The sequence below is a fragment of the Salmo salar genome, chromosome ssa15 (assembly GCF_905237065.1).
Source record: "Salmo salar chromosome ssa15, Ssal_v3.1, whole genome shotgun sequence".
Classification (NCBI taxonomy): Eukaryota; Metazoa; Chordata; class Actinopteri; order Salmoniformes; family Salmonidae; genus Salmo; species Salmo salar.
Window position 1 is genome coordinate 93,373,015 of NC_059456.1, and position 15,000 is coordinate 93,388,014.

The 15,000-nt window shown below is 46.1% G+C and overlaps 1 protein-coding gene across 2 annotated transcripts in view; it reads right to left on the reverse strand.

The window, feature by feature from the left end:
• Positions 1-15,000, reverse strand: part of LOC106572508 (retinoic acid receptor gamma-A) — a 122,044-nt gene that overhangs the window by 7,046 nt on the left and 99,998 nt on the right. For both annotated transcript variants that reach the window (XM_045696298.1, XM_014146737.2), the window contains 2 exons: positions 889-1,037; positions 61-202 (listed from right to left, as the gene is read on the reverse strand). In XM_045696298.1, coding sequence (XP_045552254.1) covers positions 61-202; positions 889-1,037 — 291 coding nt within the window. The remainder of the gene's footprint in view (positions 1-60; positions 203-888; positions 1,038-15,000) is intronic.

The window sequence follows — 15,000 nt, forward strand, 5'->3', positions numbered from 1 at the left end:
CATCCCACATCCCATTCCACATCCCTCATCCCATCCCACAGCCCCTCTTACGTCTCTCACCTTCCTTGGACATGCCAACCTCAAAGCACTTCTGCAGTCGGCAGTACTGGCAGCGGTTCCTGGTGACCTTGTTGATCTGGCAGTTCTTGTCTCGGTGGCAGGTGTACACCATGTTCTTCTGGATACTGCGTCGGAAGAAACCCTGGAGACATCAACATAGATAGATAGATAGATAGATAGATAGATAGATAGATAGATAGATAGATAGATAGATAGATAGATAGATAGATAGATAGATAGATAGATAGATAGATAGATAGATAGATAGATAGATAGATAGATAGATAGATAGATAGATAGCAAGCGAGCGAGAGCGATAGAGGGAAGGAGAGAGAGAGAGAGAGAGAATGAGTGTGTGAGAGAGAGAGAGAGAGAGAGAGAGAGAGAGAGAGAGAGAGAAGGAGAGAGCGATAGGGAGAGAGAGAGAGAGAGAGAAAAGAGGGAAAAAGAACAGATTAAATACTATATAGGGAGTGACATTGTAACGGTCACATACTGAGAAATTAACAGAGAGAATTATTATGAAATATGGTTGAATGGAATAGAATGAACGGCATTGTAACAGTCACATATCCGTCTGCTTTATTTCAACCTTTCATGTGTGTCCATTTTTCAAATTCACAACAGAAACATTTTGTATCTTTTGTACTGTTATGATTTCCTCATCCAGGATTCTTTCTGTTACATTCTTATGGTAATGTCTCAATATCTTGACATTCTATACTTTCACTTTTATGTCTCACACTTAGTTTTTTTTATTTTGTGTGTCATGTCAGTGTATATGTAGTGATGATGAGGAAGATGAAGATGAAGCAGGGGCCTCCTCACCTTGCAGCCCTCACATGAGCTCACTCCGTAATGGTATCCAGAGGACTTGTCCTGGCACACGAAGCAGGGTTTGTAGATGCGTGGTGGGGGAGGTGGAGAGGGAGAGCTGGGGACCATCTCCTCAGAGCTGGTGCTCTGGGTCTCCACCGCTACAGAGAGAAGAGTAAAGAGGTTGATTTGTTTGCTGATTTTATTCTGTTTTAGCTTGCAGTCGAATAGAGTTGTTAGCGAGCCTTTGTGGTACAGTTTCATTCACTCGTGCTAAGGTTAAAACACAACAAATAAAGACCGGCGAGAGGTTTTGGCTGACTATTTGTGGGGAGAAGACTGACATTTTACATTTAGGGGAAAGAGTCAAGTGCCAGTGCTGGTTCACCAAAGGCTTTTTATTTCTTTTTATTTAGGAGGGGGTGCGAGGGGGGTACTGTGGGATTATTTTGGATACTCTTTGAAGAGCTAGGGTTTCAGATGTTTTCAGAAGATGGGCAGGGACTCTGCTGTCCTAGCTTCAGGGGGAAGCTGGTTCCACCAATGGGGTGTCAGGACAGAGAAGAGCTTTGACTGGGCTGAGCGGGAGCTGCCCTCCCGTAGGGGTGGGAGGGCCAAGAGACCAGAGGTGGAAGAACGGAGCACTCGGGTTGGGGGTGTAGGGTTTTAGCATAGCCCCCCCCCCCCAGCCGGGCCCTCAGGTCACAGATCAGAGATTAGTGTGCGTTTTAGAGCTGGGAGGGGCTCAGATTGACAGAGGTAAAGAAAACAAACAGTTTAACATTGATTAGATTGACAGATCTCAGTCTCTGATAAGGACTGGTAGCTGAATGGGCAGGGCTGTTGCTGCAGCTAGGGATTTGTCAGTCGTTCCCAAACAGCCTACTGACTGCCACTGACTGACTCACTGAGACCGGCATCCACTTAACACAACCTCAGGACAAATCTAGCACACACCTGACAAGGTAGCTAAGGTGTAGGAAGATGAGAGACCAACATGTAGAAAGAAATCCCACTGCTGCAGACTGCAGACTTCTGCCAATCCTGTTCAAACCCAGTCACACAAGCTGATTGTCGTACCACTGACGTCACATGCTGCTGATGTTCTAAATAAGGCCATTGTGCACTGAGCTATGCATTGTATGGATTCCATAAGCCACTCACTCACACACAGGCGCACAAAACACAACATGCTCACAGGCACACACACGCATTACACACCCACACACACCAGGCAGTCACACATGCTAGTTAACGTTGCAAACTCTCAGTAAGAGGCAGACCCCTCCCTAATAACACTTCTTTCAACTTTCACGGCCGGTCACCCCTCAAACTTCAACCTCCCGACTTCTCCAGCACCAGCCTCCAAAACCTACCACCCCCAGACACACAAACCCTATTTTGTCTTGTTTCCTGGCCCTAAATTCCTCAGCCCTGGCATGGTTTAATAGCGGCCCAGGCTTATGAACTGGCTTATAAAGACAGTCTCCTAGCTGGCCAGGCCTTTATTAGGATCCAGTCACCTTGGGCAGCTATTCACACCAGCAGTTGTAGGTCCAGGCCCGTAAAAAAGCAGCCCCAATCATAAAATAAAAAAACAGGGAGGCCAAAATTCTAACTTTTACTGCCCCCACCTCCCCCTAGCACCTTCAATGGAAACCACAGGGCTAGCCTAAACTTAACCTATAACCCCCCCCCTTTCTCAGTCCCCCTTTCCACCTCTAGTACCACTTCCCTCCTCCAGTTCCCCTTCCCATCCTTCCTCCAGTTCCCCTACCCTCCTCCAGTTCCCCTTCCTTCCTCCAGTTCCCCTACCCTCCTCCAGTTCGCCTCCTTCGTTCTACCCTCCTCCAGTTCCCCTTCCCTCCTAGTTCCCCTACCCTCCTCCAGTTCCCCTACCCTCCTCCAGTTCCCCTACCCTCCTCCAGTTCCCCTTCCCTCCTCCAGTTCCCCTTCCCTCCTCCGGTTCCACTTCCCTCCTCTGGTTCCCCTTCCCTCCTCCAGTTCCCCTTCCCTCCTCCAGTTCCCCTTCCCTCCTCCAGTTCCCCTTCCCTCCTCCAGTTCACCTTCCTTCCTCCAGTTCCCCTACCCTCCTCCAGTTCACCTTCCTTCCTCCAGTTCCCCTACCCTCCTCCAGTTCCCCTACCCTCCTCCAGTTCCCCTACCCTCCTCCAGTTCCCCTTCCCTCCTCCAGTTCCCCTTCCTTCCTCCAGTTCCCCTACCCTCCTCCAGTTCACCTTCCTTCCTCCAGTTCCCCTACCCTCCTCCAGTTCCCCTACCCTCCTCCAGTTCCCCTACCCTCCTCCAGTTCCCCTACCCTCCTCCAGTTCCCCTTCCCTCCTCCAGTTCCCCTTCCTTCCTCCAGTTCCCCTTCCTTCCTCCAGTTCCCCTTCCCTCCTCCAGTTCCACTTCCCTCCTCTAGTTCCCCTTCCCTCCTCCAGTTCCCCTTCCTTCCTCCAGTTCCCCTACCCTCCTCCAGTTCACCTTCCTTCCTCCAGTTCCCCTACCCTCCTCCAGTTTCCCTACCCTCCTCCAGTTCCCCTACCCTCCTCCAGTTCCCCTTCCCTCCTCCAGTTCCCCTTCCTTCCTCCAGTTCCCCTTCCTTCCTCCAGTTCCCCTTCCCTCCTCCAGTTCCCCTTCCCTCCTCCAGTTCCCCTTCCTTCCTCCAGTTCCCCTTCCTTCCTCCAGTTCCCCTACCCTCCTCCAGTTCCCCTTCCTTCCTCCAGTTCCCCTTCCTTCCTCCAGTTCCCCTACCCTCCTCCAGTTCCCCTTCCCTCCTCCAGTTCCCCTTCCCTCCTCCAGTCCCCCTTCCCTCCTCTAGTTCCCCTTCCCCCCTCCAGTTCCCCTTCCCTCCTCCAGTTCCCCTTCCCTCCTCCAGTTCCCCTTCCTTCCTCCAGTTCCCCTTCCCTCCTCCAGTTCCCCTTCCCTCCTCCAGTTCCCCTTCCCTCCTCCAGTTCCCCTTCCCTCCTCCAGTTCCCCTACCCTCCTCCAGTTCCCCTACCCTCCTCTAGTTCCCCTTCACTCCTCCAGTTCCCCTTCCCTCCTCCAGTTCCCCTTCCCTCCTCCAGTTCCCCTTCCCTCCTCCAGTCTTCCCTCCTCAGTCCCCCTTCCCTCCTCTCCTCTCCCCGTTCCCTCCTCTCCCCCTTCACTCACACCCTGGGCTCAAACCAAACCACCAGCTTGCCTTTTGACAAAATTGGGGAAACTTCAAAAATAAGAAAAAGGGGGCATAAAATGAGGAATTTGATAAAACAGAGAGAAAGCCAGGGGACAGAAGGAGGGAGGGGTGGGAGGAGTGGGAGGTGGACACAGCTGTAGTACCTCAGGGCTAGCCTTGTTCAAGAAGAAGATGACCATCATTACTGCTACTGCTACTACTAATACCACTACCACTACTAATACTACTACTAATACCACTACTACTACTACTACTGCTACTGCTACTACTATTACTACTAATACCACTACTACTACTACTAATACTAATACCACTACTACTACTAATACTACTACTACAACTCCTCCACCTCCTACTACTACTATTACTACTACTCCTACTTCTACTACTACTACTACTACTACTACTAATACCACTACTACTACTACTGCTACTACTACAACTCCTCCTCCTCCTATTACTACTACTACTACTACTACTACTCCTACTACTACCACTATTACTACCACCACTACTGCTACTAATACTACTACTACTACTACTGCTACTACTACTACTTACTCTTGCTCCTTCTACTACTGCTACTACAACAACTACTACTACTACTACTACTACTACTACTACTACTACTACTACAACAACTACTACTGCTACTCCTACTACTACAACTACAACAACTACTACTGCTACTCCTACTACTACAACAACTCCTCCTCCTCCTCCTCCTCCTACTACTACTACTACTGCTACTACTGCTGCTACTACTATTACTCCTACTACTGCTACTATTAGTGCTACTGCTACTACTACAACTACTACTGCTACTATTACTCCTACTACTATTACTCCTACTACTGCTACTATTACTGCTAATGCTACAACTACTACAACTACTACTGCTACTACTATTACTGCTACTGCTACTACTACTCCTCCTACTACTAATACTACTCCTCCTACTACTCCTATTACTGCTACTATTACTGCTACTACTACAACTACTACTGCTACTACAACTCCTCCTACTACTACTACTGCTACTACTACTATTACTCCTACTACTGCTACTATTAGTGCTACTGCTACTACTACTGCTACTACTACTACTATTACTCCTACTACTGCTACTATTACTGCTACAACTACTACTACTACTACTACTGATACTACTACTACTCCTATTACTGCTACTATTACTGCTACTACTACAACTACTACTGCTACTACAACTCCTCCTACTACTACTACTGCTACTACTACTATTACTCCTACTGCTGCTACTATTAGTGCTACTGCTACTACTACTGCTACTACTACTACTATTACTCCTACTACTGCTACTATTACTGCTACAACTACTACTACTACTACTACTGATACTACTATTACTCCTACTACTGCTACTACTACTGCTACTACAACTCCTCCTACTACTACTACTACTTAGTCCTGCTCCTTCTACTACTGCTACTATTACTGCTACTGCTACTACTACTACTGCTACTATTACTGCTACTACTACAACTCCTCCTACTACTTCTCCTACTACTACTACTACTACTACTACTACTACTACTACTACTACTACTGCTACTACTACTGCTACTACTACTCCTACTGCTACCACTACTGCTACTACTATTACTACCACTACTACTACTACTATTACTACTACAACTCCTACTACTACTACTGCTGCTACTCCTACTGCTACCACTACTGCTACTACTATTACTACCACCACTACTACTACTACTATTACTACTACAACAACTCCTACTACTACTACTGCTGCTACTCCTACTGCTACCACTACTGCTACTACTATTACTACCATAACTACTACTACTACGAATACCCCTACTATTACTACTACTCCTGCTAGAGATAATCATTGACGCTACTGACAGCAATATGTCAGCTATCTGACACTTATTGCTTTCTGTTGCACATTTTTTACATGAAACTATGTTCAAATTCCTTTGCTTAAATTCAACATATCTTACTGCTACTAATACTACAGCTACTGCAACTAGATTATCATTGATGATAAACCGCAGTGATACAGTATGGAATCTGAGAGCCATTTGACCACTTAATGCAGATAATCATTTTTTATATACATTTTACATCAAACTATATTGTAATTCCTTGGCCTAAATCCATGAAAAACCTATTTGACCTTACTGATACTGCTGCTGCTGATACTAGAGCTAATCATTGATGATAAGTACAGCAGCAATATGTCATTGGATTGGAGAGCCATTTGTCACTAGCTGCTTACTGTCAAGCGTATGCTTTTCTTATACATTTTCATATCAAACTAACTGTATTCTAAGTCTACAGCCTAAATTCCTAAACGTCTAACAGCTTCAATGTGCTTGAGGAAAATGTGTTTTAGATCAGTCTCAGGAACAATCCCAATACTGAAGTAACAAATCAACCTCTCTACTCTAACCATTCCTTAAAAAAGATGACTGTGTCTGTGACCCAAATGGACACCGTTTCCCTATTGTGCACTACTTTGGACCAGAGCTCTAAGGGCCCAGGTCAAAAGCAGTGCACTAAATAGGGAATAGGGTGCTATTTGGTATGCACACTGTTTCTGCAGCAGTTCATCTCATATGTACATATATTGTATTTTATACAATCTATTGCATCTTGCCAATGCCGCTCGGTCATCGGTCATCCATATATTTATATGTACATATTCTTATTCCATCCCTTTAGATATTACTGCACTGTCGGAACTAGAAGCACAAGCATTTCGCAAACACTCACATTAACATCTGCTAACCATGTGTATGTGACCAATACATTTGATTTGATTTGATTGGGAGTTGCAGCAATCCCCTTGACCCTGTATGTTACAAACACTACAGTATTCCGGTTAGGTATTACTGTACTGTAGGAACATACGCATTTATCAAACATCTGCATAATATGTGTATTTGACATTTGATTGACGATTTGATTTGAACACAGGGTCAGCGAAGAGTCCAGTTGGTAGAGCATGGCACTTGCACCACCAGGGTTGTGGGTTTGATTCCTGGGGCCACCCATACTTAAAACGTATACACCCATGACGTTGGATAAAAGGGTAAATGGCATATATTATTATTATTTAGTAGAACCTCAGTGAGCGTGGTGTCAACTTTTATGCAATAATAACAGCAGTAAACAAGACTCTGGGGCGATGTGTTTGACAAGTCCTTTGATAAGGACAAACCCTGTGTGGCGTCAAGAAATAGATAGTAAATTAGATGGTCTGAGAGGCGGAGAGATTGAACGAGAGAGAGAAAGAGACGGGGTGGAGAGAGAGAGAGAGAGAGAGAGAGAGAGAAACTAGGACAGCGGAGAACATAAATATCCATCAGGATCTGTCAACAACATGAACTGGTTCCTGCCATAGTAGAATAGAACCTGACTCTCCTGTTCTCACAGACACACACACACACACACACACACACACACACACACACACACACACACACACACACACACACACACACACACACACACACACACACACACACACACACACACACACATTATACGATGGTGCCGACAGATATGGTAGCTCTGCTTTTAGCTCCTAAGGAACTTTGCAGTATTTAGTTTTTTAGTGTGTTATTTGCTACATTATTAGCCCAGAGCGGTAGCTCACTGGCATTACGACCAGGAATACGACTTTCCGAAGAAGAGGTATTCAGAGTGGACTTCTAGTCTGACTCAAGAGTCGGAATAGAAGTAGTATTCCTGGTCGTAATGCCAGTGAGCTACTGCACACCATCCACCGCCTCTTGAGTCGGACTAAAAGTCCACTCTGAATACCTCTTCTTCGGAAATTCCTATTCCTGGTCGTAATGCCAGTGAGCTACTGCACACCATCCACCGCTTCAGAGTATATTACTCGCTAATGTTCAGTCTCTGGATATTTAAGGAGGCGAGCTCAGGGCGGGGATCTCCTTCAAGAGACATCAGGGATTGTCACGTACTCTGTTTCAAGGAAACATGGCTCTCTCAGGATATGCTGTCCCCGTCCATAAAGCCAGCTGGGTTCTCAGTACATTACACAGACAGGAATAAAGAACTGTCCGGAATGAGGAAAGGCGGGGGTGTATGTTTCATGATCAACTACTCATGGTGTGATTGGGATGTCCTCGTGCTCCTAGATCTTAGTGCTGCTTTTGATACCATAGATCACCACATTCTTTTGGAGAGATTGGAAACCCAAATTGGTCTACATGGACAAGTTCTGGCCTGGTTTAGGTCTTATCTGTCGGAAAGATATCAGTTTGTCTCTGTGAATGGTTTGTCCTCTGACAAATCAACTGTAAATTTCGGTGTTCCTCAAGGTTCCGTTTTAGGACCACTATTGTTTTCACTATATATTTTACCTCTTGGGGATGTCATTCGAAAACATAATGTTAAATTTCACTGCTATGCGGATGACACACAGCTGTACATTTCAATGAAACATGATGAAGCCCCAAAATTGCCCTCGCTATTAGCCTGTGTCTCAGACATAAGGAAGTGGATGGCTGCAAACTTTCTACTCTTAAACTTGGACAAAACAGAGATGCTTGTTCTAGGTCCCAAGAAACAAAGAGATCTTCTGTTGAATCTGACAATTAATCTGGATGGTTGTACAGTCGTCTCAAATAAAACTGTGAAGGACCTCGGCGTTACTCTGGACCCTGATCTCTCTTTTGAAGAACATATCAAGACTGTTTCAAGGACAGCTTTTTTTCATCTACGTAACATTGCAAAAATCAGAAACTTTCTGTCCAAAAATGACGCAGAAAATGAATCTATGCCTTTGTTACTTCTAGGTTGGACTACTGCAATGCTCTACTTTCCGGCTACCCGGATAAAGCACTAAATAAACTTCAGTTAGTGCTAAATACGGCTGCTAGAATCCTGACTAGAACCAAAAAATGTGATTATATTACTCCAGTGCTAGCCTCCCTACACTGGCTTCCTGTTAAGGCAAGGGCTGATTTCAAGGTTTTACTGCTAACCTACAAAGCATTACATGGGCTTGCTCCTACCTATCTTTCCGATTTGGTCCTGCCGTACATACCTACACGTTCGCTACGGTCACAAGACGCGGGCCTCCTAATTGTTCCTAGAATTTCTAAGCAAACAGCTGGAGGCAGGGCTTTCTCCTATAGAGCTCCATTTTTATGGAATAGTCTGCCTACCCATGTGAGAGACGCAGACTCAGTCTCAACCTTTAAGTCTTTACTGAAGACACATCTCTTCAGTAGGTCCTATGATTAAGTGTAGTCTGGCCCAGGGGTGTGAAGGTGAACGGAAAGGCTGGAGCAACGAACCGCCCTTGCTGTCGCTGCCTGGCCGGTTTCCCCTCTTTCCACTGGGATTCTCTGCCTCTACCCCTATTACGGGGGCTGAGTCACTGGCTTACTGGTGTTCTTCCATGCCGTCCCTGGGAGGGGTGCGTCACTTGAGTGGGTTGAGTCACTGACGTGGTCTTCCTGTCTGGGTTGGCACCCCCCCTTGTGCTGTGCCGTGGTGGAGATCTTTGTGGGCTATACTCGGCCTTGTCCCGGGATGGTATGTTGGTGGTTGGAGATATCCCTCCAGTGGTGTGGAGGCTGTGCTTTGGCAAAGTGGGTGGGGTTAGATCCTACCTGTTTGGCCCTGTCCGGGGGTTTCATCGGATGGGGCCACAGTGTCTCCTGACCCCTCCTGTCTCAGCCTCCAGTATTTATGCTGCAGTAGTTTATGTGTCGGGGGGCTAGGGTCAGTCTGTCACATCTGGAGTATTTCTCTTGTCTTTTCCGGTGTCCTGTGTGAATTTAAATATGCTCTCTCTAATTCTCTCTTTCTCTTTCTTTCTTTCTCTCTCTCGGAGGACCTGAGCCCTAGGACCATGCCTCAGGACTACCTGGCTTGATGACTCCTTGCTGTCCCCAGTTCACCTGGCCGTGCTGCTGCTCCACTTCCAACTGTTCTGCCTGCAGCTATGGAACCCTGACCTGTTCACCGGACGTGCTACCTGTCCCAGACTTGCTGTCCCAGACCTGCTGGAACCCTGACCTATTCACCGGACGTGCTACCTGTCCCAGACCTGCTGTTTTCAACTCTCTAGAGACAGCAGGAGCGGTAGAGATACTCTCAAAGATCGGCTATGAAAAAGCCAACTGACACTTACTCTTGTGTTACTGACTTGTTGCACCCTCAACAACTACTTTGATTATTATTATTTGATCATGCTGGTCATTTATGAACATTTGAACATCTAGGCCATGTGCTGTTATAATCTCCACCCGGCACAGCCAGAAGAGGACTGGCCACCCCTCATAGCCTGGTTCCTCTCTAGGTTTCTTCCTAGGTTTTGGCCTTTCTAGGGAGTTTTTCTAGCCACTGTGCTTCTACACCTGCATTGCTTGCTGTTTGGGGTTTTAGGCTGGGTTTCTGTACAGCACTTTGAGATATCAGCTGATGTAAGAAGGGCTATATAAATACATTTGATTTGATTTGATAACATACAGAAACTCAAGTCCTTCCGTTCACCCGACCTAGAATACCTTACAATCTAATGCCAATCATATTACCTCCCAAGAGAATTCTCTTCGGGTATAGTCACAGCCGTGTGTATTCCCGCTCAAGACAATAACATGACGGTCCTCAAAGAACTACAGTGGACTTTATGAAAATTGGAATCCACATATCCTGAGACCACATTTATTGTAGGAAAACGCTACCGAAGTTCTACCAACACATTGACGGGAGTACTCGTGCTGGTAAAACATTGGACCACTGCTACTCAACTTTTCGAAATGCCTACAAGGACCTCCCCCGCCCTCCCTTCGGCAAATCTGATTACAACTCCATTTTGCTTCTCTCTTCCTATAGGCAGAAACTCAAACAGGACGTACACGTGCTAAGGTCTATTCAACGCTGGTCTGACCTATCGGAATTCATATTTGCAGATTGTTTTGATCACGCCGACTGGGATATGTTCCAGGTAGCCTCTGAGAATAACATAGACGAATACACCGATACGGTGAGTCAGTTCATCAGGAAGTGTATAGAAAATGTTGTACCCAGTGTGACTATTAAAACCTACCCAAACCATAAGCCTGTAATAGTCTTCGTTGTCTGAAGAGGAGGAATCATCGGACCAAAACGCAGCGTGGTAAGTGTTCATGCTTTATTTAATAAACTGAACACTAAACAAAAATAACAAAGAGAAGAACCGAAACAGTTCCGTAAGGTGCAAAACAATAAACAGAAATTAACTACCCACAAAAACCCTGTGGGAAAAGGCTACCTAAGTATGGTTCCGAATCAGAGACAACGATAGACAGCTGTCCCTGATTGAGAACCATACCCGGCCAAAACAAAGAAATACACAAAACATAGAAAAGGGCACATAGAATGCCCACCCTAGTCACACCCTGGCCTAACCAAAATAGAGAACAAAACCCTCTCTATGGCCAGGGCGTGACAAAACCATGGATAGATGGCAGCATTCGCGCAAAACTGAAAACAGAACCACCGCATTTAACCATGGCAAGGTGACTGGGAATATGGCCAAATATAAACAGTGAAGTTATTACCGCCATAAAGCAATCAAACAAGCAAAATGTTAATATAGAGACAAAGTGGAGTCGCAATTCAATGGCTCAGACACGGACAACAAATGGAAAACCAGCAACGTCGCCAGCTTTGAGGATAACACAGTGCCACCGTCACGGCCCACTACCAAGGACTGTGGGCTCTCTTTCTCCTTGGCCGACATGAGTAAGACATTTAAGTCTGTTAACCCTCGCAAGGCTGCCGGCCCAGACGGCATCCCTAGCCGCGTCTTCAAAGCATGCGCAGACCAGCTGGCTGGAGTGTTTACAGACATATTCAATCTCTCCCTATCCCAGTCTGCTGTCCCCACTTGCTTCAAGATGTCCACCATTGTTCCTGTACCCAAGAAAGATAAGGTAACTGAACTAAATGACTATCGCCCCGTAGCACTCACTTCTGTCATCATGAAGTGCTTTGTGGGGCTAGTTAAGGATCATATCACCTCCACCCTACCTGACACACTAGACCCACTTCAATTTGTTTACCGCCCAAATAGATCCACAGACGATGCAATCGCCATCGCACTGCACACTGCCCTATCCAAGAGGAATACCTATGTAAGAATGCTGTTCATTGACCATAGCTCAGCATTCAACACGAAAGTACCCTCCAAGCTCATCTGGGCCCTGGGTCTGAACCCAGCCCTGTGAAACTGGGTCTTGGACTTCCTGACAGGCCGCCCCCCAGGTGGTGAGGGTAGGAAACAACACCTCCACTTTGCTGATCCTCAACACAGGGGCCCCACAAGGGTGCGTGCTCAGCCCCCTCCTGTACTCTCTGTTTACCCATGACTGCGTGGCCAAGCACGCCTCCAACTCAATCATCAAGTTTGCAAACGACACAACAGTAGTAGGCTTGATTACCAACAATGACGAGACAGCCTATAGGGAGGAGGTGAGGGCCCTGGGAGAGTGGTGCCAGGAGAATAACCTCTCACTCAATGTCAACAAAACAAAGGAGCCGATCGTGGACTTCAGAAAACAGCAGAGGGAACATGCCTCTATCCACATTGATGGGATCGCAGTGGAACAGGTGGAAAGCTTCAAGTTCCTCGGCGTACACATCACTGACAATCTGAAATGGTCCACCCATACAGACAGTGTGGTACAGAAGGCGCAACAACGCCTCTTCAACCTGAGGAGGCTGAAGAAAACCCTCACAAACTTTAACAGATGCACAATTGAGAGCTTCCTGTTGAGAGTATCACCGCCTGGTACAGCAATTGCACCGCCCGTAAGAGCAGGGCTTTCCAGAGGGTGGTGCGGTCTGCCCAATGCTTCACCAGGGGCAAACTAGGACACCTACAGCACCCGATGTCACAGGAAGACCAAAAAGATCATCAAGGACATCAACCACCCGAGCCACTGCCTGCTCAACCCGCTATCATCCAGAAGGCGAGGTCAGCATCAAAGCTAAGACCGAGAGACTGAAAAACAGCATCTAACTCAAGGCCATCAAATAGCCATCACTAGCCGGCTTCCACCTGGTTACTCAACCCTGCACCTTAGAGGCTGCTGCCCTATATACATAGACGTGGAATCCCTGGCCACTTTAATAATGGAACACTAGTCACTTGAATAATATTTACATACCGCTTTACTCATCTCATATTTATATACTGCATTCTATTCTACTGTATTTTAGTCAGTGCCACTCCTAATATTTATATATTTTTTAATTCCATTATTTTACTTTTAGATTTGTGTTTATTGTTGTGAATTGTTAGATACTACTGCACTGTTGGAGCTAGGAACACAAGCATATAGTTAGATATACTGCACTGTTGGAGGTAGAAACACAAGCATATAGTTAGATCCTACTGCACTGTTGGAGCTAGGAACACAAGCATATAGTTAGATATACTGCACTGTTGGAAGTAGAAACACAAGCATATAGTTAGATCCTACTGCACTGTTGGAGCTAGGAACACAAGCATATAGTTAGATATACTGCACTGTTGGAGGTAGAAACACAAGCATATAGTTAGATCCTACTGCACTGTTGGAGGTAGAAACACAAGCATATAGTTAGATATACTGCACTGTTGGAGGTAGAAACACAAGCATATAGTTAGATATACTGCACTGTTGGAGGTAGAAACACAAGCATATAGTTAGATATACTGCACTGTTGGAAGTAGAAACACAAGCATATAGTTAGATATACTGCACTGTTGGAGGTAGAAACACAAGCATATAGTTAGATATACTGCACTGTTGGAGGTAGAAACACAAGCATTTAGCTACACCCTCAATAACATCTGCTAAATATGTGTATGTGACCAATAATTATTTTATTTTATTTGACACACACACACGCTCCATACATATCCAAATATCCCTCCACAATTACCCCACCCCAGGCAAGCAGGCCCACTTGAATGATGACATGGAGCTATTCAATCAACCCCACTGAGCCCCCTCCCCTGTCTGTCCCTGTCTCTTCCTGTCACTCACTGTCTCCCAAACCCAGCTCATCTTTGTTTAGAGAAAAAAGGCCTCTGAAATGAGAGGCCCTCTTATCAGTTCTGAAGCCTGGGCCTCAGTTTGCATGACAATCTTCCTTCGGAGAGCTGAAGGCTGGTGATGGACGAGAGGAGAGCTGGGTAGTGTGTGGGGATTGGGGTTGGGGGCTGTGTGCTAGGGGGGTGACAGAGGGGAGGAGAGGAGAGGAGAGTTAGCCACTGCTCATTTCCTACATTTCGTACTAAGTATCAGTTACCTCTAATCCCCCTCTCTCAGTGGCCTCTGTACACACATGGTCCAGCTGCACTGCCATGACTTACACTAATCCCAGAGTCACGCGCACACGTTCATGCACACACACACGCAGAAGCACACATGCAGGGACACACACACACACACACCTTCAGCCTCTATCTGCGGAGTAACATCCTTTCCCTGCACCTCATTAGATGTGCTAAGTACACCAGACAGAAATAGACGTGTAGCTGAAGGTCAATTGCATTAAATTCTAGGTCAACGTCAACTGGGCCAAATGACTTCCCTTGAAGTTCAAGTGATACAATAGAAGAAGAGAAAGAAGAAAGGATACACAGGGAACCAAAGAGGAAGGGCTTTCTGGTTGACCATCAAAACCTGTGTGTTGTTTTGTCGTCTCTAGAAAAGAAGAGCTGTGATGTACAGCATGTGTCCAATAGCAATTCAACTGTGAGCAAAGCAAAGGTATTACTGTGTTTCTGTGTTGTTGCGCAACCCTGCTTTTAACCGAGCAGCTAGCTAGCATATGACACCCTGGCAGAGGAACAACTATTCCTTCACAATAGGCTGCCTGCAGATTTGGTCTACGTGACTGTGGGTGTGATTGAATCTTCA